The sequence below is a fragment of the Propithecus coquereli genome, unplaced genomic scaffold (assembly GCF_000956105.1).
Source record: "Propithecus coquereli isolate 6110/MARCELLA unplaced genomic scaffold, Pcoq_1.0 Scaffold301, whole genome shotgun sequence".
In the NCBI taxonomy this organism is placed as follows: domain Eukaryota; kingdom Metazoa; phylum Chordata; class Mammalia; order Primates; family Indriidae; genus Propithecus; species Propithecus coquereli.
This window is the reverse complement of record NW_012148631.1, coordinates 1,767,633-1,792,491: the sequence shown is the minus strand read 5'-3', so window position 1 is coordinate 1,792,491 and position 24,859 is coordinate 1,767,633. Positions and strand designations below refer to the sequence as shown.

The 24,859-nt window shown below is 50.4% G+C and overlaps 2 protein-coding genes across 2 annotated transcripts in view; one reads left to right on the top strand and one right to left on the bottom strand.

The window, feature by feature from the left end:
- Positions 1-24,859, bottom strand: part of KCNIP1 (Kv channel interacting protein 1) — a 355,148-nt gene that overhangs the window by 312,655 nt on the left and 17,634 nt on the right. The window lies entirely within an intron of this gene.
- On the top strand, positions 10,455-20,291 carry KCNMB1 (potassium channel subfamily M regulatory beta subunit 1). Its single transcript, XM_012649697.1, has 4 exons — positions 10,455-10,849; positions 14,181-14,338; positions 15,760-15,931; positions 19,556-20,291. Exons 2-4 carry the CDS (start codon positions 14,205-14,207, stop codon positions 19,823-19,825), a joined length of 576 nt encoding a protein of 191 aa, XP_012505151.1. The 5' UTR covers positions 10,455-10,849; positions 14,181-14,204; the 3' UTR covers positions 19,826-20,291.

The following is a 24,859-nucleotide window of genomic DNA, read 5'->3' as shown; positions in this document are numbered from 1 at the left end:
ATTTTTCCTAATTGTAGCTGCTCCAAAACCCCTCAAATGTCAAACAGAAGAAAATTTTCTAGGACATCTGACCCACGTGGATTTCCCTGCTCTCTTTCTGCTACCCCCTCCCTCCCTGGCTTTTACCTCTCTGCCTCCTGCCTCTCCAACTCTAGCTCTCTCTGCCCATTCTCTGGAAAGACAGAGGGGAGAGGGGAAGAGGAGCTGGGAGTCAAAGGCAAAACACTATCTGGGGCGTGGGAAAGAATCAGGGAGGTCCAGGTAAATAAATCCTATCACTTGTATTCCTGGCACACACATAGTAACATGTAGTGTGTAAAATCCTATCACAGAATAGGCCTGCGTGAAGGAGGGGCACCTAACAAAGCTGACTCTTAATACATATTTATTGAATTATGACTCAAATGCTCTGTGACATTGATCAAATCATCTAACTTTTCTGAGCCTCAAATTCCTCTTCTGAAAAATAAGTAAGTGAAAGAATGGATTACATGCATGAGGAATAAATGATTGAATGGTACTGTGGCAGCTGTGGCCAGATGACCAACCGAGTTTGATGCTCCCCTCCGCCCCATTAGAGTGTGGTGTCCATGCTGAGAAGCAGCTGCCCATTCAGGGACTACATTTCCCAGTCCCCCTTGCAGTTGGGTGGACCATGTGACTAGTCCTCACCAATGGGATGTGAGGATCAGTAATGCATGCCACTTCCAGGCCAATATGTTTTATGTTTAATAATCCACATTCTCCCTCTGCCTCTCCTGCTCCTAGACTACCAGCTCTATAACTCCAGGGTGACCTTAAGACCACAAGATGGTGGAGCCATAAGAAGGAAGGAGCCTGTTTCTCCCAGCAACCACCTAGAGGAGGGCTTCCCAAGCAGGAACGCTCCTACTGGACTTCCCATGCGTGAGAAATGCACTGCTACTGGGTAAAGCTGTTTAAGTCTTGGGTGGTTGTAGCAGTAAATTCATCCTGGATAATTCACCTCCCTCTCAGGGTTGTAATGTAGATTAAATAAGGTTGTTACCAGCTGTTGAACTCCTCTGTTCTTGTCTTTTTGTGATGGAAGAATGAAAGCAAGAGACAGTTTTGAAGCTGCAAGCAGCAAATTTTATTTAAGCGAAAGTTCACTCTTAAAGTGGTTAAGAGCGGGCACACGTCCGAGCGGACTGTGGCCCTGGGGTTTCTTTGGGTTTCTAATCAGCAAGCGGTAGTGCACTCCAAAGGGGTAGGCGTGGGCGCACGTCCCAGTGGACAGTGGCACTGGGGTCTCTGTGTCACATTTTTTTTCTTTCTGGCCTTTCTCTTATGTAACATCGTTTCTTCTTTTCTTTTTTTCCTTTCCTTTATTTTATTTTATTTTATTTTGGCCAATGGGGATGTTGTTTCCTTCTGGTTGTTGGGCAGGGGGAGTTTTTCAACTTTAAATGGTCAGGCCCAGATGTGTTGTGGTGTCCAAAGCCCACGGGGGTGGGGGGAACTATAATGTCCAATGTGCCCTGTGTTGTTTCCGTCATGTTTCTTGTGGTAGTTGGATCTGCCTTTATTTTATTATTGTTACAGTATGTTCTCACACTGAGCATCCTTTTGTTTACGTTGTTTGCTTTGTATTTTTCTGTTCATGTCTTACTTTCCTTACACTAATATTCTTTATTATTATCCTTATCTTGCAGTGTGTTCTCCTACTCCATATCCTGCTTGTTTACACAGCCTGTTTTGTACCTCCTGGCTCGTGTCTCACTCTCTTACCTGCCCCAGCGAGGTGTGTATAGTGGCTTGAATGGTGGCCCCGCAAAAGATATATCCATGTCCAGATCCCTGGAACCTTGACCATGACCTTATTAGGAAAAAGGATCTCTGCAGGTATAATGAAGTTAAGGATCTCGAGATCATCTTGATTACCTGGGTCGGCCCTAATCCAGTGATAAGTATCTTTATAAGAGACAAGAGTAGAAGCCACAGGTAGAAGAGGAGAAGACCACGTGAGGACAGAGAGGCAGGGAGTGGATGATGCAGCCACGAACCAAAGATCTCCTGGGGCCACCAACCCCTGGAAGCAGCAAGGAAGGAAGGGTTCTCCCCCAGAGCCTGGGTGGTGCCGGCATGGATTATGGGCCTGCCCGCACATTGATTTTGGACTTCTGGCCTCCAGAACTGTGAGAGAATAAATTTCTGCTTTCCGTTGTTTTAAATTTGCAGTAATTTGTCAGAGCAGCCCTAGGGAACTAACATAGTGATGTGTGTGCCGGGCCTTGCACAGCGCCCAGCACGAACAAGACACTCAGTAAACGATGATTTTAAAAAAAAAAAATCAGTCCTTTTATGCTTGTACACTTCTCTCCTTAGAGACAGAGTCTCCCTGGAGATGGTTCTCCCCAAGAGAAGGCACAGTTCAAACCAGAGAAGACTCTGGTTAACTCTTGTTAACTCCCAGAGAAGACTCTGGTGAAGCTCATAATAGTCTTCACACTGAGAGTAAATGCAGACTTGAGCTTCGCGGAGCAAGCTCATTATTTATGGATGACAGACGCACATTTTCATTAATGTGCAACAAAAGGGACTAAAAGCCTCTCTCTGCAGTGTGTCTTTTTAAGTGCCTGCAGGAGGTAGCTCCTGGGACCGCCCGCCCTGCAGGCAGCTGAAGAATCTGCTTGGTACAAGGTCCTGGTTTAGAGAGCATCTCTGGCTCAGAGTTCGCAAGGCATGTCAGGAAGGCCATTCCCACCCCAGGCTGAGGTGCAAGACAGAGTGTTAGGAAAGCCCCCTTAGGAGCTGCCTCAGGCAGGCTGTGATGTAGGGGACGGGAGCTAAAGGCTCTGGAGATGTCTGTCCAACAGGTCCACTAGCTACATGTGGCTATTTCAATTTAAATTAATTAAAATTAAAAATTTAGTTCTCCACTCACTATCCACATTTCAAGTGCTCAACAGCAGTATGTACCCAGAGGCTACCCTATTAGCTAAGACTTATAGGCCATTCCCACCGTCACAGAAGGTTCTATTGAATCATGCTGCTCAGACAAGAGGCGGTAGGAGTTTCAGCTCTGTAAGTCACCAGCATTGTGACCTTGGACAAGGAACGCTTTGTCTCTGCCTTAGTGTCCCCATCTATAAAGCGAGGGTAATCATAGTAGCTGCTTCCTAGGGCCAAGATCAAATGCGATGCTATAGTCCGAGTACTTAGCACAGTGCTAAGTACTGGCATATGTTGGTGCTCAGTAATTGACAGTCTCGTGGGTGGAGAATATTCTACAGAAGAGGAATAAGACGAGGCTTTGGTACAGGAATCGGAGGCGTGGGCTCTAGGCTGGGTCCTGATACTCACTAGAGAGGCCGTAGGGACAGGCCTGAGTTCTAATCCCTTTGCCATTAATGCTGTGTGGCTTTGAGCAAATTGCCTCACCTCTCTGAGCGCAGATCACTCACCAACAGAACAGCAGAGTGTGTCTTACCAGAACCTACGCAGCCAGGAAAAGAGAAGAGGCAGAAGCCTTAAAAGGCTCATGTTCTTTGGCTCTGATCCCTGCTTTTAGGAACTGTTGGAAGGAAATAATCAGAGAGGCTAGCAGAGACTGACATTCAAGAGTAGTTGATAAAAGCAAAACCTTGAAAATAGTCTAAATACCTCATAATAGGAAAATAATAAAATATGTCATGGCACATCTACATGATGGGACTATTACAGAGCCGTGAAACATTGTTCTGTGAAATAATATCATATAAATGAGAAAATGTTGCTACTTAAAATGAGAACATATTTAAAATTATACAGCCTATTTCTAGATTTGTTTTTAGAAAGCATTTATATCTATCTTCAGAATATAAGCCACCAATATTTTAACAGTGGTTTCCTCCTCGGGATGTTGGACCTTGATTGATTTTTATTTTCTCCTTTTTACTTCTTCGTACTGAGCAAATTCTCTACAACATATCTCTATTAGCTTGTAAACAGAAAACATAACTCATGCAGAAAGTGATCCTCTAGGCCTGGAAGATCTCTAAGAGCCCTTCGAAGGCTGACATTCTATGACTCAGCAAAGCACATTTACAGAATAACTTGTTTATAGCCTCAAAGTCCTCCCGCCCCTGATGCTGAGAGGCTGGGAGGGGAAGGGTCATTCGCCCTCGGGAGCCTGTGCTGACAGGAGCCACTGAGAGCAGCTGATGAAGATTGGGTCCCCGAATCTTGGCAGAGAAAGAAGAGAGTGAGAAGGGCCTGGGACAGGGACTTTTGGTTTACTCTTGGTCACAATTTGAGACAAATAAAATATTTTGCTTCCAATAAGCATATGCAAGACTGTTCAATCTGCTAGTAATTTACAGAAAGTAATTTAAAACTGGCATGAAAGATTTTTCACCTAGCCTAAAGACCCACTCCTCCCTCCCTTCCTTCCTTCTTTCTTTCCTTTCTTCTTTCTTTTGTTTGACAGAGTCATGCTCTGTTGCCCCAACGAGAGTGCAGTGGCACCCTCTTAGCTCACTGTAGCCTCAAACTCCTGGGCTCAAGCAATCCTCCTGCCTCGGCCTCCTGAGTAGCTGGGACTACAGGTGTGCACCACCATGCCTGGCTAATTTTTCTGTTTTTTGTAGACATGGGGTCTCACTCTTGCTCAGGCTGGTCTCCAACTTCTGGTCTCAAGGGATTCTCCCACCTCAGCCTCCCAGAGTGCCAGGATTACAGGTGTGAGCCACTGTGCCCGGCCAACACATATTTCTCTATTTAATAGTGCCAAATATTTGTGAGGATATGTGGAATCAGCCAGTCTCATATACTGGTTGTGAGTACCAAAATTTATATAAATATTCTGGAGAAAGGTATGCAATACGTATCATCAAAATCTTCAAAATGCAGAAACCCTTTGCCCTAGAATTTTGGCTTGGCTTGGAAGTCTGGCCTTTATTCCAGGGAAATAATCAGAAATGTGCAAATATTTTATCCAAAGAATATATAATGAAACATTGTTTATGGAACCTTAGTTTCCTCATCTGTCACCAGCCTGAGACCACAGATGAGCAACATTAATTTTGATGCACAAACATTTTGGCTCAAGGGCCCTACCTGCATGGCTTTCAGACACTCACAGATGTTTCTGTGGGTTTCCAGGACATCCCCATGTGCTCAAACACTGTTTGCTCTGACCTGCTTGTTGTTTCTCTGCCCAACAGCCACCCCCACAGGGAGATGGACTGATACCTGTGTGTGCCCTGCAGACCTCCAGCTGGCTCTCTGCCCTGGAAGCTGGTCTCTGGGACCATGGCAACAAGCTCCTTGTCCGTCTGCCAGTTGGAGTCAGCCAGGGGAGATCAGGCAATGTGGAAAAGGGTCCTGGGAGAGTGAGGACAGCTGTTCCTTCCCCAGCTCCCTCCCTGAGGTCTCCCCAGGCTGACGCATGCCCTATCAAGGACACTCCCCTGCTGATGCTGGACACGGCTCCCTTCCCTCGTCCCAGAGCCCGGCACTGCAAGCCCCTGGGATATTCCACTATTCCCTGTGGGTCCTGCACCTTGTCTACACCTTCGCCAATGGTCACTAACACCTCCCCAGATTTCCCAACTCGAATGTGTCCTCCGAAGTAGTGTACTGGCAAACCCGCTGTCCAAAAAGGCAAAAGCTCTAAATCAGTGTTTGTGTATTTCATCGCCGTAAATACTCCTACCATGGCCGTGAATTTCCTGCTCCTGGTGCTTTTAACAAATGGCTTGCAAAGGCTGTCACGAGGCAGTGTCAGCCAGTTCCCGCACACCAGGGACCCTGACTCTCATAGGAGTCTCGGGCCACTACCTCTCTGCTGCAGCTGCCTTAAGTGCTGATGAAGGTTCCCTGTCTATGGGGGCCACTGCCTGAGGCCACAGTTAAACAGAGGTGGGGACAACCACTTCCTTACCTGAGTCCTAAAGTGGCATGGCTTCTGTTCTGAGTCCCATAAGCCCCAGCGACAGCTCTCTCTCTCTCTCTCTCTATCTCTCTCTCTCTCTCTCTCTCTCTCTCTCTCCAAGGCACACATCCAGCCCGGGGAAGAGCTAGGAAATTGCCAACCTGTTGTCAATTCCACTTCTATGGCTTACCCACCTCTGTCCCCTAGCGCTGGTCCTCAAACTCTGTCCTTAAAGATACGATCTCCCTTGTACCTGTCAATTCATGAAAAATGACATGTGAGCGTGGTGTGGTTCTGGGGTGGAGAGTGAGACAGGTCTGTAGAGGCCGACTCTGGGTTCCACTAAACACAAACAGGCACGTCAGCCAGCCCCAGGCCTAAATTTCCAACAGCATGGCTTTGATGAAATTGACTATGGGCTAGCCATAGACTGGAAACTGCACAACCCTTTGGAAAAAATGTTTTATGGCATGGGAAAATGATTGCAATGTTCCGTTACGTGAAAAAGCAAGGGCTTTTTTGCAAATACCAAAACGCAATGGCAGCAAACCCCTGAGATTCTGTGTTTATTCCTTTGGGTGCTAGAGATGGCACAGTGAACAAGAGCAGTCCCAGTTCCTGGTCTTGGAGAGCTTACGCTGCGGTGGGGAGACGTGTTACCGGAGGATGCACTTGGATAAATGTTCAATCACGGGGAGAGGAAGTGCTCTGAGGGAGAGGCACGCAGGGCTTTGAGCTTGTCAACTCAGCATGTAGACCTGGTCCAGGAGGCGAGGAGAGAGGCTGAGGGCACGAAGTCCCATGGAAGGGGGATAGCTCACCGGGAGGCAAGGACAGGGCAGCGTGTGCCGTGGAAGGAGCGGGCACTTGCGTCCTTGTGTGTGTCTGGAAGGACACGCGTGCTCTTACCAGCGATTCTCTTTAAGCACTGTGTCTTAGCTTCTCCCTGCACTTCCGTTTTGTCCAACTTTCCCACGGAGCTGGGATGAGTCTGCAGTAGGGGAGAGGCAGGAAGAAACCCGACCTTACGGCGCAGACAGCCAACATTCTGTACTTATTTATGCTCCTTCTTGTTTCAAAGATTTCCAAGCAGCAATTGAAACAACTGTTAGAATCACGCTAACAACATCGCAGGCTAAAATGCCTTGTCATGAAGTAAGAAAAAGAAGGCCAAGGGAAAATATAGTGGCAAGAGTCAGAAGGAGAGAGGAGTGAGGTGTCCCCTCACACAGCTGAGACAGCCTTATCCTGTCCTTTGTCCTGCCGTTTCATTCTAGCATTGACAATTAATTTTCCTGTTCTTATACTTTGTATTGTTATTCCCTCTGCCTTTTATTACTTTCTCCCTTAAAATGCACCATTTTCTTTTCCGTTTTGCATTTTTGCTGTTTGAAAATCCAGCATCCCTTCCCCACAGGGATGGGCCATGTCTGAGTCGACTCCGGCAGTGGTGTATGCACAACCTCCGCACGGCAGGTGCTCGAGTGTCCGGGCTGAGGTGACGCACACCCTTCCCCGCGGCACCCAGCCAGGGACGTGCACTCAGCATGTTGCCAATTTGATTTATGGGGCCTATTATTCCAAGTGTCAGCAGAGAACAGATATCGATTGCAAAGGGCTTAAATGAATAAGTGGCTGCATAATCCAGAAAGGGTTACAGACTGAGGTGCGGGGTTTCGAGAAGCAGCTGCAGCGGACGTCATAAACACTGGTCCTCTTGAAAACTGTTCCCATGGGAGTCAGGGGGCAAGTGAGGGGCAGGGATGGGCTGCAGAGTCGGTGGGCACAGGTTCAAATCCAGGCTCCATCGCATCACATGCTAGGGGCGCGGCCTTGGGAGAGTCACTTTGCCTTTTGCTTTCAGAGAAGGAACAAGGCCTTTCGTGGGGACTGTGAAGAAGGACGTGTCTGTGCATGTGTGTGCGTATGTATACATACATGCATATGTATGTGGCTGCCCCGGCACATAGTAGGTGCTTAATAAACAAAAATACCTTCCTATAGTACTGTCCTTCTATTCCATTGGTGCAGCAGTGTGTGACCTGATAGAAGATAGATAAAGCATTTCTAAATTTCCCCATAACACTCCATATAGTAATCTCGGGCTTTTAAATTCCCACTGGTTTAATACTACCACTGTTATCAACACAGTAGCAGTCCCCCTTTTAAATCACTTACAACGTTCCAGTAACTACGGCTGCATAACAAATTACCCCAAAACGTAGTGGCATGAAACATCCATTTATTCTGCTCATGATTTCGCAAATTGGGAATCAGAGAGAGCACAGAGGGGGCTGCTCATCTCCGCTCCACGACGTGTGGGGCCTCAGCTGGGAGACTCGCAGCCCCGGGGCTGGGATCGTCTGAAGAGAGATGCTGGCTGTTGGCTGAGACCTGGGATGGGGCTGTCAGCTGGAATACGTGGCCTCGGCTGCCTATACCATGGTGGCTGGTTCCCAGGGAAGTGTCCTGAGAGAGCACCCAGTGGAAGCTGTATCCCTGTCCATGACTTAGCCTTGGAAGTAACGCAGTGGCACTACTATTCTCTACTGCTGGCAAGACAGTTACAAAGCCCCACCTGGTAGAAGACATAAATGCCCCTCTTGGTGGAGGAGTATTGATGTCACATTGTGAAAAGAGCATGTAGGACGAGATGTATGTTGGTAAATACAGTCTCCACACCATGTGTCAGGTAGCTTAGGTGATCTCTTATTCCTCAACAAACACTGAGGGTCTAGGTATGATTATCTCCATTTTAGAGACGCACAAACTAAAGTTCAGAGAGGCAAAGTATTAGTAACTTGCCTTGGACAATTTATTTAACCCCTCTGAACCTCAGTTACCTCCTCTACGAAATGGGTGGAAAAATCTGCATCTCAGTAGGTTACTGCAAGCCTACAGTGTTATTACCTTATGGAGTTGCTGGAAAGTTCGCGTCCGAGAAGGCGTTTGGCGCTCTGACTCCGCGTACCAATGCAAAGCGTCAGCGTGCACTATGGTCGCACCGTTATTTCCTCGCCCTCCACCTCCAGCCATCTGGCACACACGACCTCAGCCAGCAAAGGACCGGGGTTTTCATCCACACACCCTTGACAGCAAGGCTTGTCAACGCGCTTTGGTTGTGGCTCACTTAGGTGCAGCAGAAGCTCTTGCAAACCCCCTTCCCTACCCGTTCCCATCTTCCAAGAGGAAAAGCCTCTTAGGAAGAATGCTAATGTTTGTTTATAAATTCCAAATAATGTGTAGCCCACACCAATCATTTAGTGGATGATGAGCAAGTAGTGCTTTGGTCATATGAATACCTGAAGGCGGCAGTCGGTTGCATTGTGTATCTCTCTCCCAAGGGAGCAGGAGGGAGGACTGGCGCTTCTGGATTAGTCCACAGGCCCCAGGAGGACGCTTCTGGCTCTTGAATGGACCAAGGATTATCCTTGGAAAACTACTCTTCGGAGGATTAATTCCATATCTGTGTCCCTCATTGTCAACCCACCTGCAAGATTCTAAGCCTGGTCTGAAGAGACCCCCTTGTGCTGTGATACCCGTTAAACAGACAATGTACTCTCCTGGTGATACGATTCAACTAGGGAAGGGGCGGGAGAAGGCACTGAGCCTGGAGAGGCTCTCAGCCCTCATTTCCTGCCTGCGGAGGTCTCACAGCGGCTGCAGCAGGACCGAGGGAGATGCTGGAGATGCTGGAGCTGCAGCTGGGGTGGCGGGCCTGCACCCACCTCCTTGGGGGCGGGGGCGCTTGAGGTGAACTCCAGAACTTCAGGTGGCAGGTGACTGTATAACAGGCAGACGCTAATGTCTCAGAGCAGCTGCAGGGTCAGTAGGGACAGCCTGGGCTGTGCAGGGCTGGAAGGGCTGAATCGGGCTCCGGCCCACTGAGCAGAGCAACCCGGGACCAGTGACTTCAAGCTACCCAGCCCCAGACTCAGCTCCTTCATCTGATCATTGGACGAAGTCAGGGGTAGACATGTGCTACCCTCCAGCGTCATGCCTGATACTCAGGAGAGTCTCAGTATCCATGTTTGTTTCTGTCACTGATGTTTAATCCTTACAACATCCACTTTACAGAGGAGGAAACAGAGGGACGCCTAGAAGCATTTTGTTGCCTACAAATGCTGATGTTCGTCTGTCCCTATTGACGGGAACAAGTCTCCGCCCGTGCGCCCGCAGCATGCTTTGACGGTCTCTGGGAGCCCCCCGCCAAGCGGGCTGCGTCTGGACCTTGCTGGCTGGAAGCACCTCGGGGCTCTCACCACTCCCAGCTTCAGCTCGGTTGGTCCTTGAAAGGCGGGTTTTCTTCCCTTCCAGGAGCCCCCACCATCTCTAACCCGCGTCACTACCCTGAACAAAGTAAGTTTCTAAAACTCCAATAGCACACGTGAGAAAACCGAGGCCCAAAGAGGCGCCGTGACTGGTCCAGGGCCACGCAGCACACAAATGCTAAAGGCAGGAGAGTTTAGCGGCTCCGGAGTGGATACGCCAGGGCTTGGTGACCAGCCCAACCCCTCCAGCTCGACTCCTCCTCCCTTCCCCACGCCAACAGAAGGAAAATGATTTCCCATTCCTGGCTTCTCCGCCAGCCCAGACAGACCGAGTTTGGAAGAAATATTTCCACATATGCCAGGCTGGTCTTTTGCCGTTTCTCAGTTTTCTGTCTGTCGTTGTTTGAAATCTGTTTCCCATGAGCCCCTGGGAAATGCAGGTGCGGGGGCCTGGGTCACAGCTGCCATCCTCAGGGCTGGGTACCTGCTGTCCCGAGTCTGTGTCTCGAGGCCGTGTGCTCAGACATGACCATGTTTGGGCATAGAGGCTCGCCCCAGATGGGGACCAAAAGCTGCTTCCCTGGAGACGGGCTGGGAGGCCAACTTCCTGCTGGAGTTCTGCGGCCTCTTCTGGGGTGGGGGCTGGGGGCCAGGCAGAAAGAAACGTCTGCTGGCCGAAAATCTGCAGGGCACCAGGGACACTGTGAGTACTGCGCCCAAGAGCACTTGGGAAGCGGTTTCTTCAAAGACTGGGGGCTGGAGGGAGCGCCGTGGGGAGCGCAGCCTGTGATGGGGCCAAGGGGGGGGCGGCTGGTAGGAACTCCCTTCCCCTTCGGGGCTGCCCGTCAGGATGCTGCGCCCGTCGTCTGCTGGTCATCTAGGGGCTCAGTGGCCAGAGCACTCTGGTGGCTCAGTGCCCTGGCCCTCCAGGTCCCAGCTTCCAGAGGGGCCGGAAGGCAGCAGCCTGGAGATCAAGATCAGTCCTGGCCCCTGTCACCAGTGGAGGGGTGGGGCAAAAAACAGATTTGGCAAGAGCAGCCCAGACTTCTGCTCCAAACTTTCGGGGTTTCCTTTGTCAATACTAATAGCTGATGTTTATCAAAAGCTGATGCCGGCCCAGGCACCGGGATAGATGCATTGTACTTGACATATCATTTGACCTTTATCAGAACTCTCTGAGGCAGGTAATATTATTCTTATTTTTCAGTCACATGGTTGCTAAGTGGCAAAGTCAAGATTTGATCCCACGTCTGTTGACCTCAGAACCCTCCCTGCCTTACACTTCACCAAACTCTTAAATGCTGTACTCTATTCTCTGTCCTTCTAAGGAAAAGGATGTCAACCTAACAATCAGGTCACACAGGATGCTCCACCATCTCGCATCCCTTTGCCCTCTCCATCTTTCCTAAATCCATCTCAGAACTCAACTGACCTTTCTAAATGGGAAGATATAGCCAAAAAGTCCAGAGATGTTTAGAAACTCTCAAAACTGGGAAGTTCTTCTCGAAGTCTAACTGAAATCCCTCCTGCTGTAGCAGAAACCCATTTTTTCCTGTCCAGGCCTCAGGGGATATCAACAGTTCCCATCCTTCTTTTTGTCTGAAGGCTCTCACTGAACCCCAACTTCTCACCCAAGTCTTATATCTAAATAGGACCCCATGGTCTTTATCATGACTGTACAAACCCACTCACTTGGTGTAGGAACAGTCTTATGACAGCTTGATAGACAGGTGGGACCGGAACAAGCCGCAGGTTCCAGATTCTCTGTGACAGGCAGGCCTCCTCTCTCCTTCCTCCTGAGTTCCCAGGGCTCCCACCTTCACCAGCCTCAGGAGTGCCCAGGGGTCTGGGGACACAGAAAACCGTGCAGTGGAGGAGGCTGTCCCCTGGGAGGTGGGGGCCGACTAGCCAGGAAGGGGCGGCCGTGCCAAGGGAAGCCCCCACCTTCCCCAGAAGAGAAGCGGGTTTGCTGTGGGCACTCAGCCTAGGTTCTCCAAGACGGGCTTCCTCACTGGTGCCAAAGTATTTGTGTCCCGTAGTCCCTGGGGTGTGGCCAGGTGCCAGTGACCCTTGAGAGTCCTGGGGATGCGGGCTGTTGGGGCCTTTTGCACATCTCCTGATGATCCTGTTGCTTTCCCTGTGAATGCGTGGATGCGCTTGTTACCTGCGCCACATAGAAAAAGGCGTAGGCGCTCCCCTGCCCACAAGGTCTCAGAACAGAAGGAAAAGGATAAAGGAGGCTTCAACAGAACATCTTTCTTTGCCAGGGGGACTTTTTGCTCACTTGTGACTTTGTAATGTTTCCATTAGAAAGGAGGGGAACCTCATCTCTCAGTGTCCAAAAGTGGGGGTGCTGTCACTGGATATCATCCCTGTCAATTAAAAGGGGAGGCAGACCAGCTCCCAGGGAGGCCGTGAGGAGGCCGTGTCCTTGGTGCTGGCCATGGAGGTGGACTCTCCCCTGTAGGATGGGGGGCTGGGGTGGCCGGGCTGAGGGGGAGGGGGTCAAGGATCTCTGACGACATTTGAAACAGTCCGATATTTAGGAGAGAAGCCTGAGCAGAAAGTAAAGCCCTTTGCTGGAAATCCCTTTGGACTAATGCCTGTCTCCCAGGCACTCACTGAGTTATAGAAATAGTGGGTTTATTACAATACTTCAGGGACCTGGCAGGGAGAATAAAGTCCTGGCTGATATCTGGCTAAAATTTCCCCCAAAACAGGGTATTACAGAGAAAGGGTCTTGTGGTCCTGGTAGTTTTGGTAGAAAAAGTCTCTGGTTACCTTAAACAAACAAACAAAAACAGCAACAAAGAAAGTCACCCGAAGGCTCTAGGACAGCTGGCAGAGGCACAGGAGAGCCGCAGGAGGGGCCGCAGCTGGGCAGCTTGGTGGCTGCAGGCCGCATGGATTGAGGGACGGCTGCGCACTCCCGGGAGGGGGTCCAGGGGCCCGGCAGGGGAGGGTGGGAATCTTTGCTTGCATGGGGTGGGTGTGGGGAGGATACCCAGAGGGACTGAGCCAGAAGATGGGGGAAGAGGAAAGCCACCAACGACTTCCCCCATTGTGCTGTGGCCCAGGTGGCTTCACGTCCTGGAGCAAGAAGGCAGTCGCTGAGGCCACCACGATGTCTTCTTTCTTTGCTTGGAACGGGGAGTTCCTGCCTCCCCTACCAACCTATGGCTGCCTACTGGGGCCCTCCTGCGCCGTCTCTGCCCGCTGTCCGGCCAGCCCTGCCGTGGGACTGTTTTTTGGCAGAAATGCTCCCAGTTTCTCTGTAAGTGTCCTGGGAGAAAGTGCAGGGATGATCCACCTGCATTGCTCGTTTATTGTATTTGTTTCAGTGGCCCTTGTAATAAGTGACCATAAACTGATAGCCCCAAACAACAGAAATTTAGCCTCGCAGTTCTGGAAGCCAGAAGTCCAAGATCACCGAGGTGCCTGAAAGGCTGCACTCTCTCCAGAGACCGTAGGGGATGACACATCGTTCCCTGCCCCTCTAGCATCTGGTGGCCACCTGCCTCCCTGCCTGTGACCACATCACTCCAATCTCTGTCTGCCTGGTCGTATCATCTTCTCCTTTTCTTCTGCGTCTTACCTCCCTCTTATCAGGACGCTTGGGTTTAGGTTTAGGGTCTACATGAATAATCCAAGATCATCTCCCCATCTCAAGATACTCAATTTAATCACTTCTGCAAACTTACTGCCATATGAAGTAACATATAAGGAGAGGTGGACCCTAGAATTCCAGGGATTAGAACATGGACATCTCGGGGTCCGTTACTGAGCCTGTCACACAGACTGTGTGATCTACAGCAAGCCAATTTCCTCTCTGAGCCATAGGTCCACCGCAATTGGCTCCCAGAGCTGGTGGAAGGCTTACACCAGGTCAAAAAAGCCCTCTGGAAGTTGCAAAGCTCTGCATATAAGCAGAAGTGACATTGACATTTGAGTACCCCACCCTCTCACCTGTCCTCCCTTCTGTGGATTAGGGTCACCTGAGCTGACCTTGCTTCTGTTTGCCTCTGTGGCCCTAGAAATGACTGCCGCCCCCCGTGGACATGGGGAAGAAGCTGGTGATGGCCCAGAAGCGGGGAGAGACTCGAGCCCTTTGCCTGGGTGTGGCCATGGTGGTGTGTGCTGTCATCACCTACTACATCCTGGGCACGACTATGCTGCCCCTCTTCCAGAAAAGGTACTGAACCTTCCGGGCCTGCACCCCCAGCTCTTCCCTAAGGGTCTGGAGTCTGCAAGGAACCCAGACTTTTATATACCCCTCCCCTAGACCCTCACACCAGGCAGGACGGTTGAGACAATGCTCATTCTTAGGTTCAAGGGTTCAAGCGTAGGGAAGGTGGATGGACTGAGCCCTGCTGGTCTGAGATTCTGGGACTTGGTGGTAACAGCCTCAGGCCACCCTTCTCACAAGAAGTCATAGGGGACCAGAGCCAACGCTCCAGTGTGAGTTTGATCCCAGGAGCAATCAGAGAATTGCAGATGTTTACAGCTCATCTGGCACAGTTCTCTCCCCTCTGAAACCTCCCAGTCAGGGGGGCATCCAGCCTCCTGATGACTGTCTCAAGCGATGGGGAGCTCACTACCTCACTGAACACATCATTTCATGTTTGGGCTTTTCTCATACGTAGGCAGTGTCTACATGGAGCTGGAGCTGGCATCTGCTCCTCTGGAGCTCTGCTGAGGAATCTCAGAGAAGGTTCCCTGCCCTTTCTCCCTGACATGTCAATCACCTGAGCCTTTCAAGAAGAGCTGTGAAATTCCTGATTCATGTTCTGTTTGAACAAACACACTCAGTACTCTCAGCCTGTCCTTAGGATGTCTCAGACCCCTCCTCCAGGCACGTTCCAGCTGCTCACAGCCCCTCCTGCCGGGCAACGGGCCCGCGGGATAAAAGGGCGGTGAGTCACTTGTGCGTTATGAGCCTGTTGGCCTCTCCCGGCCTGCTCTGTCGTCATATTTTACAACAGCAGAGCAATTCCAGGCGGGACTCTTACCCCAGTGAGGCAGCACTCAGAGCCGTCTCCACCATCTCCCCATCTGGCTCGAGTCGGGCCCCTCCCACATCCGCTTCTTTTCGTAGAAAGAGCAGAGATTCTCAAGCCACTCGGACTGAGCTTCAGGTGCTGCGGCCTTGGAAAAGTCATCTGACTTTCCTGAGCTTCTCTTACACCTCTGCGAGATGATGTGTCTAAGAGAGTCTCAAGCCTGGCTGTTCAGCAGAATCACTTCTGGGAGCTTTGTAAAAAATGCCAGCGCCTGGGCCCAACCACCTGAGAAATTCTGATTCGCTTGCTGTGGGGTGTGGCTTGGACATGGGAATCTTTTTAAAAGCTCCCCAGGTTTTTAGATGAGTCGTCAGGGTTGAGAGCTACCTATATAGATGATGTCTAAGACACCCCCGCCCCCACCCACCAGGTCGGATATTCTGGCTCCTCCCTGTGCCCAGAGACTCTGGGTCTTGCGCCTTCAGTGTTGCATGCCTGTGGCAAGATGAGGGCCCAGCCTTGGATCTCTTTAAAAGCACTAAGGGATCGAGGGTTCAAACTGGGTGCTCTGGGTGTCACTCAGTTCTGAGACATGCGTGTGTCGTCTCCCCAGTGTGTGGACCCAGGAATCCACGTGCCACCTGATTGAGACCAACGTCAGGGACCATGAGGAGCTGGAGGGCAAGAAGGTGCCCCAGTACCCGTGCCTGTGGGTCAATGTGTCAGCTGTGGGCAGGTGGGCTGTGCTGTACCACACGGAGGACACACGGGACCAGAACCAGCAGGTAACTGAGCTGGGAGGATGGGTACACATCCCTGTGACCCTGACAGGCATGTGAGCCTGCCCTTAGCTGTCCCCAGGGCTGGGAAAACGTAACCCACTTGTCCAGGGTCTCACAGCTGAAATGAGGTCAGGCCAGCCCTGGCTCCCCCGTGTCAGAGTCGGACAGACGTGGGACTGAATCTGCCACTAACTGGCTATGCAACCTGGGCAGGCCACTCACCCTTCCCAACTGTTCCCACCTTTGTGAAATGGGATTCTAAAGCTGCACCTTGAGGTGCTGTTATAGAGTCAGAGTATGGAGTGTACCAAGCGCCATGTCGGGTGGACAGTGGGCTCTCAAAAGGAAGCAGTCATTAGTGTTACTGCTTCCATAATATGAACTGGATCAAACAAGAGGCCAGGCCAGAGCTGACCCCATGGAGTGGAACCCCTGTGACTCCCCAGGAAACCAGGGACCTGGGGCTGAAATAACCTCCATAGACAAACGTTTAGGTTTTCCCATCCTCACCTCCCAGCATCCCAGCACCCTCCACCTCAAAAAACCAAAATTCACCACCATGTCCCTTCCTAAAGGAAATATGATTTGACTCATTTGCTTCCTTCCTTCCTTCCTTCCTTCCTTCCTTCCTTCCTTCCTTCCTTCTATTCAACAGCAGTTGAGCACTTCCTGTGCCAGGGCTGTAGAACTCAGGAGCAGAGAGCTCATACGTGAACAATACCTAGTTGAGGTCGGGGGATTGGCACCCTAGAGACGAGCAGAGAAAGGAGAGAGCGATGTTTTCCAGCTGGCAGTGAGCTGAGGTATCACAGTGGTATTTGGGTGCAGCTCCTACAATCAGGCAGGCACTGGATGCACAGGAACATGCAAGGGGTGTGCATGCAACGGGGTCACATGGAAGGGGTGCACATGGAATGGGGTAACATGGAAGGAAATGTAGATGGAAGGGGGTGTACCTGGAAGGGGATGTACATGGAAGGGGTGCACATGGAAAGGGGTATATATGGAAGGGGTGTACATGGAAGGGGTGCAAATGGAAGGGGTGCATATGGAAGGGGTGCACATGGAAGGGGTGTACATGGAAAGGGTGCATATGGAAGGGGTGCACATGGAAGGGGTGCGTATGGAAAGGGTGCACATGGAAGGGGTGTGTATGGATGGGTGCATGTGGAAAGTGGTGTATGTGAAAGAGGGTGTACATGGAAGGGGGTGTACATGGAAGGGGTGCATATGGAAGGAGGGGCCTAGAACAAGGCATGGCACAGGGAGGGGCTGGGTAGAGACTACAGATAATGACCCAGGATGGAGCATATATAGCTGGAAAAGGCTACAAAGACAGACTAAAGTCTGTTCCCAGAGGACCTTGACTATCAAACCACGGAACTGAAATGTGAGTGTGTAAACTGAGACATCTCAACTCAGGCTGTGGATTAGAATCACCTGGGGATGTAAGAAACAAAACCAGGGTCCCACACCAGACCCACCGGAGCAGAATCTCTGGGCAGAGATCAGTTTGTGGAGCTGCCAGGTGACTCTAAGGTTTCGAATTACTGCTGTGAGCCCCTGAAGGCAGGAGCAGAGCGGTACCAGGAAGACAGCGGCAGCGGTGGGGTTTCCTGTACTAGACAGAGAGGCTGGGGCCGCAGCAAGCACGTGGGCCTGCAGCAGGGAGGGATGCTGACAGTGAGAGTTTGGAGGCCGATGGGATGAGAAGGGGCAGGGTGCCTGGGGTGGGGTGGAGGCTGTGGGATCTTGACAGTGCTGGGGGGTTAGCGGAGAGAAGAAGGCCCATGCAGTGGGTCAGACCCATTCTGTCATCACTAGTGTGACCCAGCCCCACCAGGTGGAGAGAGAGCCTCAGGGCCCACCTGAATTAGCTCCTACTCATAAGCCCTGCCTCTTCTTTGGCATTCAGCAGCAGTTGCCAAGGTCACGCAACTCAGAACTGGTGGTTGAACCCTGGCTGTCTGGCTCCATAGCCATACCTTAGCTTAAGGGGCTCAGTTACCCAAGGTCACAGTCAGAGGCACTGGGATACTTGGCCCAGGCCCCCTAGCTCTCAGCCCAGGACTCTGGACTGTATGCTACTGAGGACCCGGCAGTGCCCAACAGCTCTGAATGCCATATTCCTTAGCAGTCAGCTTCTCCCCAGCCTCAGCTGCTCCCTGGCTGGCTGGGGACCAATATTTGAATGCAGCACACCATTTCCCAGGCTGTCAGAACCATGCTGCAACCTCCTCTGGGATGCTGGACTGAATGTTGTCAGGACAGACAGCTCTGGGGGTGGGGCCTCGTTCAAATCCAGGGAGTAACCGAGGCCTGGGGAGAAGCTGGCTCAATGCTTGCCGTTTGGGTCTCATTTTTACCCATTTTGATCTTGGACATGATTTCGCTAGGGCAAAATTAAGTGCATGAAGGAATCAAAAGGTTCTCAGAATTAAATGCATACAGAAGTCACGCATTCCTGGGTTCCACCTTCAGGGACTCAGAGTGAGTGGGACTGTGTGTACGGGCAGCCCTCCAGGGAGTCTGCTGCAGGTGATGCGGGGGTGGGGGGCCACACTGGCAGAACATTTCCCAGAGGCTCGTGCCAGCAACGTTCAGGCCTCCCAGCACAGAACAGAGATAAAGCCAGGAACGGCACTCCGTGCCTTCTTTGCAGAACTTCCCAGCTGGGCCTCATCTGAACAGGCCAGAAGGTTCCTAACAACAACGATCAGTATCCGAATGAAATGTGCCTCACGCTCTGCCCGCACAAAGCTCCTTTGTGCGTCCCCTCTTTCCTCTGGAGCCCAGCGTCAAATGCCAGCTGGCCAACACGCTTTGGTTTAGAGAGGGTTACAACTCAAAGGGTTTCAATCTGAATTTTTGCCCTTATTTTTAAATCAGGAGAGTTCACGTTAAAATCTGGTTTTCTGATTTCTCTTGAAATGTCGGAGATCTGGTTACCATGGATCTCCTGGACGGCCTGGTGTCTGGTGTCCAGAGGGAGTGGTGACAGCCAGTCTGGATGCAGCTGGCTCTCTATTTTGCCAGGCCTCACTGCTCCCTGACAGTTTTCCCTGGCACCAAGGCGTCAGTTGGCACCTGTCACTTCATTGCCTTGCTTGCTTCACTTGCTGCTATTACATGCACGAGCCCTGAAGGCAGCTGACCTCTGCCCTGAATCCACTCTGTGTGAGCCCATTTGGCCTGGGTCACCCACTGGTTTCCTTAGACAGTTACGTTTGACGTCCTTCGTTAATAATATCCTTTGAAGACAATTTTGCTGTTAACTCATTTAAATGATGAAGATATCAGGGCTCAGAAAGGGTGAGCAATTTGCCTAAGATCCCACAGCCAATAGAAGCAGAGCCAGGACTGGAGCAAGGGCCCCTGTGTCCAGGTGTGCAGCATGTACACTGAGCAGTTCCAGGGCCACCATCCACACAAACAGCACGAGGAAGAACGCGCCATCCAGCCTGCGCAGTGAGCAGCCTGCCAAGCTCTAGACAGAAGTCCTGGCTCCTATCCAGGGGCTCGGTGACAAAGCTGCATTTTCCTGTGCTCCATCCATCCCAGGCCCTTACCCTTGGGCCCTAAGAGACAGGCATCTTCAACCTTGGGTGCTATTGCTTCTCCCCACAGTGCTCCTACATCCCGCGCAGCCTGGACAACTACCAGATGGCCCGGGCCGACGTAGAGAAGGTCAGAGCTAGATTCCACGAACACCGGGTTTTCTACTGCTTCTCGACAACTCAGGAGAACGAGACCAGTGTGCTGTACCGGCGCCTCTACGGGCCCCAGACCCTCCTCCTCTCCTTCTTCTGGCCCACCTTCCTGCTGACCGGCGGCCTCCTCGTTATCGCCATGGTGAAGATCAACCAGTCCCTCTCCATCCTGGCGGCCCAGAAGTAGACCCACCTGTGTCGTACCATGGCCCAGGCCACAGGGCACGGGGTGGGCCAGCAGGGCTGCTCCCCACTTGCATCCCCATGCCTCCTCCATCTCCCCTCCCACTCCCCCTCCACATCGTCCCGTTTTCTATTGCCTGCTTGACCTTTGGGGAATCGCTTCATTAAGTCATTTCCTGCTCAAGAATGTGCAACGGCTCCCTAGTGCCTTGGAGGACCCAAGGCTGGCCAGTTGTAGCTCTCCATTACCTGTCCCCAATCAACTGACTCACACCTGTTTTCCACTGTGTCACTGTGTACCCCACAGACAATGACAATTGTTGCCTCTGTGCCTATGATCTCCCTGTTGGTCCAAAGGGCTGCCCATCCCACCCGAGAAGCTGTCCTTGGCAGACCTCAGTTCCTTCTTCAAATTCCCTGATAAAAACAACAGCAGCTCCCGTCTACAGAGCACATTTAGACTATTGCTGTTTTTCAGTACACCAAGTGCTACATACAACGTTTTCCAACACGCAAAATAACAGCTTTAAGGAAATGTACCAAAACACATCAAAATATTAACAGTGGGATGGTGGTTAATTTTAATTTTCTCCCATATGCTCCTTTTTATATTTAGTACTTTTTAAAATTTTCAACAATAGGCAGGTTGTATTTTGTTTGGTTTGGTTTTAATCAGGAAACAACTGTAGATGCTATTTTGGAAAACGTTGAAAGGGTGGGTCCAGGGGTGGGATTGGGCGCCAGTCAGCTGTTGGGAACACACGATCACAGGAGCGTTCTCTGGAGGAAAGACAGTCACCTAGATGGGGATTTGTGATTTACACTGACGGGAAATACTTGGGTGCTGCCCCCGCTGGGGAACCTGTCTCAGACTCGGAAAGAGCCAATCTGGGGGCAGCCGTCATTTTTGCCATGGCCATTCCAAGAAGTTTTCCCAGTGATTCTCCAAGTGTGGTCCCGGGACCAGCAGCAACAGGGTCTCACGGAGACTTGTGAGAAATGCACATAGTCAGCCCCCATCCCCGCCCTCCTGAGCCAGAAATGCTGCGTGGCTGGGTGGCACTCAGAGAATGGGAGATCTGCTGGTGTAGGGGGTACGTGCCCCGGCACCAGGCTTTTCAGACTGGACAAGTGACTCTTCTGCAGGGCAAGTCCTGGGCTGGGGGCGAAGGCAGGCTCGTGCCTCTGAAGTTCCTTTCGGTGTTGTGATTCTAAGACGCTGCCCTTGGTTTTGAATCCTGTCTCTACCTATGCCGGATTTCTTCTCTCTGATTCTTAGTTTTTTCATCTATAAAACAGACTCCTCCTTTTGGGTAGTTGGAGTGTTGAATGAAGATTTGGCACATAGTAGGTGGCCAAAATGGAAGCTATTGTTAATCACAGAATTGTGATAAATACTTAGAAATTTCTTGAAGAAGTTATACTATTAATAAGAATGTTATCTAACACATACTGGTTTTTATTTATTATGTGTCTGGCCCTGTGCTAAGTAGTTTGCCTTGTAAAAATTCCGTGAGATGCTACTGAACCTACCTCACAGATGAGGAGAAATGATGTAAAACAGTGGTTAAGTATGTGGGCTTGGGATGTGTAATGTCTGGGTTCAAATACACAACCCTGCCATTCATTAGCTGGGTGACCTTAGGCAGATAACTTAACCTCTCTGTACCTCAGTTTCCTCATTTGAAAAGTGGGAACCAATAATAGTATCTCCCTTATAGGGCGGTTGGTATCAAATGAATTACTATGTAAATTTCCTAGGCCAGTGACCAACACGTGCTAAGTGCCATACATGCCAGCACGAAAACATGAGGCTCTAAGAGGTAAGTGGCCAAGGCTCAGTGAGGAGCTGGGATCAAGCCTGGTGCTGGGTGACTCCAGAGCCTGGTACCTCAACCACAGTGCTCGAGCAGCTGAAGGGCTGAGGGACACAGCCACCCAAAGCCACAGGGGCCAGGCAGGGAGCACATTGCATCCCTGGAGCCCAGGGTGCCCTCCTGCAGGTTGGGGTTCCCAGGGGAGGGCCCCTGGAATCTGCAACAGCATCTGCCACTTCCAGCCAGGGATCCCCGATGTACACCTGTGCCCTCCAGCTTCTTCCCTGGTAGACCTTGGTTCCAACAGGAGGCAGGTCACCTTCCCTCAGTGTTTTTCGCTTCTGGGGTCAGGGAAGTCTCAAGGGTCCTCTGAGCCTTCTAAGAAAGTCTGAACTGTGATATTGTCCTATAGTTTTGCAAGCTGTTACCATTGGGGGAAATAAGGTAGAGGGTACATGGGATCTCTGTATTATTTCTTACAACTACATGTGAATCTATAATTATCTCAAAATTTTAAGTTAAGAAAAAAGGAAAGTCCCAACTAGGAGTCTGACTTAGAGGTCCTACTTTGCACATGGCTTCTATGCATTTGCATTTGGGACCAAAATACATGGAAGCTCAGAATATCCAAACAGCTCCTGCAGGGGGAAAGACCATGTTCCTCTAGAAAAATGAGCATGTGATGATGCCTAGCCGCCACTGCCACGTGCATTATTAATGGTGACCTTCATTTGTTTGAGACGAGTGTCCTCCTCCTGTCAACGGAGACTGGTCTTCTTCTGTCCAATACCACACCTGACTGCTGCTCACAGAACCTCAAGCACAGGCTGAGCATGAAATAACGGGCATCTAGGTGCGATGGAGTTAGACACTGTGAATAGTATTGTTTGGAATAATAGCTGCCTGGGGCAGAGAGCTCTGGTCAGTTCCTAGTAAACCACTCTGCTAATGAGCATCTAGTGCTTTCATCATTCTTGCTTTTCCTCTCGTGGGCCAGGGACCCACAGCTGGAGTGGGGCACCTGCACCACTCTCCCGTGCGCCCTCCCCCAGAACTCAGACCACACGGTGCAGAGCAGCGGCAAGGGGCCCCTGCATGCCAGACTTGGGGTGGAAAGTCCTAACAGTGGGACATCCCAACAGTGCCAGGCCTTAGACAAAGTTTCAGCTCATCCGCTCAAGCCACGATTAGAGGGATGAAAGAAAAGAGGGGACCTTCTATTTTTGAAGATCTCAGAGGGAAAGATTCCACTTCACTTTTGTGGTGTATCTACTCTCCATAAGCGGGAGCGCCTGCCTTCAAGGAGCTTCGCATCTTCTTGTCGTCCTCCCTCCCTGCCTCTCGCCAACCATTATGAAGGGCTTCCTTGTTCGCAGTGAAAAACCCAAGTTATGCAAATTTTAAATTGTGCAATATAAAAATATCAATATAACCCTAACTTTTGTGACTTACTGAAATGATATCAGCTCCCCCTGTAAATCAAAAATTCATCCCAAATTTCTCATTTCAAAACTCCTTGGGTCAGTGGATTGCAAACTGCATTTATTCTATAGCTAATTGGCATGCAGGCCAGTACCTCAGAATATTCGGCGTCCTTTGAATTAGTCTTGTGTTTGGGGGAGTTTACGTTCTATGACGTATTTGGAACCATACTGTTGAACGAAGTGCAACTGTCCTGTACCTCACCACCCACTGCCCTGCCACACGCAGGGGAACGAGAAAAACCAAAGAAAGGTCAGAGAGACACGGAGGAATGCACCACACTCCAGTGTGGCTCTTCTCAAAGAGGAGCCTCGCAGCGTCAAAACTCTTTTCATAATAATGCTAAGACATCATTTGTCTTTTCCATTCTTGTTCTCCCATGAGTGCACAGTGGAATCTTCCAGAGGTTATAGGACGTATGTTATCACAACAGACGAAATGCAGAGGCAGCTATGAGATTCCAGCTGCCTTTACTAAGCCAGACAGTAGAGATTTACAAAACATGTAAAAGAATCCCACTTCTCTCAGTATAATTTTTGGAAAATATAGTTTTTCACAAAAATTGGTGATTTTTGTTAACATGGGATGGATTTATTATCATTTTTAAATAAATTAATTCAAATTAAATATTTTTAAAGTTCTTAGTGTAATTTCTAAAATGGTAACTGTTAATAGAAACAACCCATATACATCAAAGCTCTTTGGATCCTTCGTATTTTTCATAAGGGATCCTGAGACGGAAAAGCTTCATAACTGCCGGTCTCGAGTATCCAGAGATGAGGACTCCGTGTCCCTCCCACACCATGCGGTGGAAATGCGAAGCCCCCCACAGGCTCCATCAGATTCCCACTAGGAGTCGGGAAGAGGGCTCCCAGTTCCTGCTCCCCCAGCTGGATTAGTCGATGGATTATGTTCCTAAGCACAGTGCTTTCCTGGACCTTCATCATGTCGACTCTCATACAGAACTCAGCTTCTTCCTAGGTTTCCACAACTCTCCCTCCCCGCTCATAGAAAGCACACGTGCACCAGCCAACTTCCTGAAAGAGTCTGGGAGATGGGAAGGGAGGTGAGTGGCTGCAAAGCAAACAACTCCACACCGAATGTTTGACCAGCTTTGGGATTCCTCCCTAGGCTCGCTCCAGAGCCGAAGGTAGCTGAGACGGACCCTGACCTCCCATAATCTCCATCATCCCATACCAACCTCTCCTGTCCCCAACACACATAAAATAAAAGCAAGGGCTGGCTAAGCAAATGCAGCTTCAAGACACTCCTGCTATCCCACGCCCAGTGTGGAGTCCTCCTGTGCCAATTCTGGACCCCCTGCTATTCCGCTCCCCTTTGATCTCACACATTCAGATACAAACTCTTATTCATCAGTAAGATGTTACGGATCATCTAGTGCTTCCCCACTTTCTATGTGGTGCTTGAACCCTCTGTGATGTCATAGAAAGACATTTGGTCTTTGGCACAGAGCTCCTGAAAGAAACCTTTGGAATTTCCTGAGTGATGGGGTGATAGGAGCATGTTTTGCTCTAATGAGGTGACTCTTGCTGGGCCTAAAGATAGCTTCAGGATGGGGGCTGCTTGGCAGAAGGATCACGCCTTGAGTAGAAGCTTGGAACTTTCAGCTCCACCCCACAACCTCTGTGGGGAGAGAGGGGCTGGAGGCTGAGTTGAATCACCAATGGCCAGTTATTTAACAATCATGGCTACATAATGCAATCTCCATAAAAATCTCT

Excerpts from the sequence above, each read along its gene's own strand:
- KCNMB1 (XM_012649697.1), top strand. The coding sequence starts at position 14,205 with ATGGGGAAGAAGCTGGTGATGGCCCAGAAGCGGGGAGAGACTCGAGCC. Across the intron at positions 14,339-15,759 it reads CTGCCCCTCTTCCAGAAAAG|TGTGTGGACCCAGGAATCCA; the intron begins GTACTGAACCTT and ends TCGTCTCCCCAG. Across the intron at positions 15,932-19,555 it reads CACGGGACCAGAACCAGCAG|TGCTCCTACATCCCGCGCAG; the intron begins GTAACTGAGCTG and ends TTCTCCCCACAG.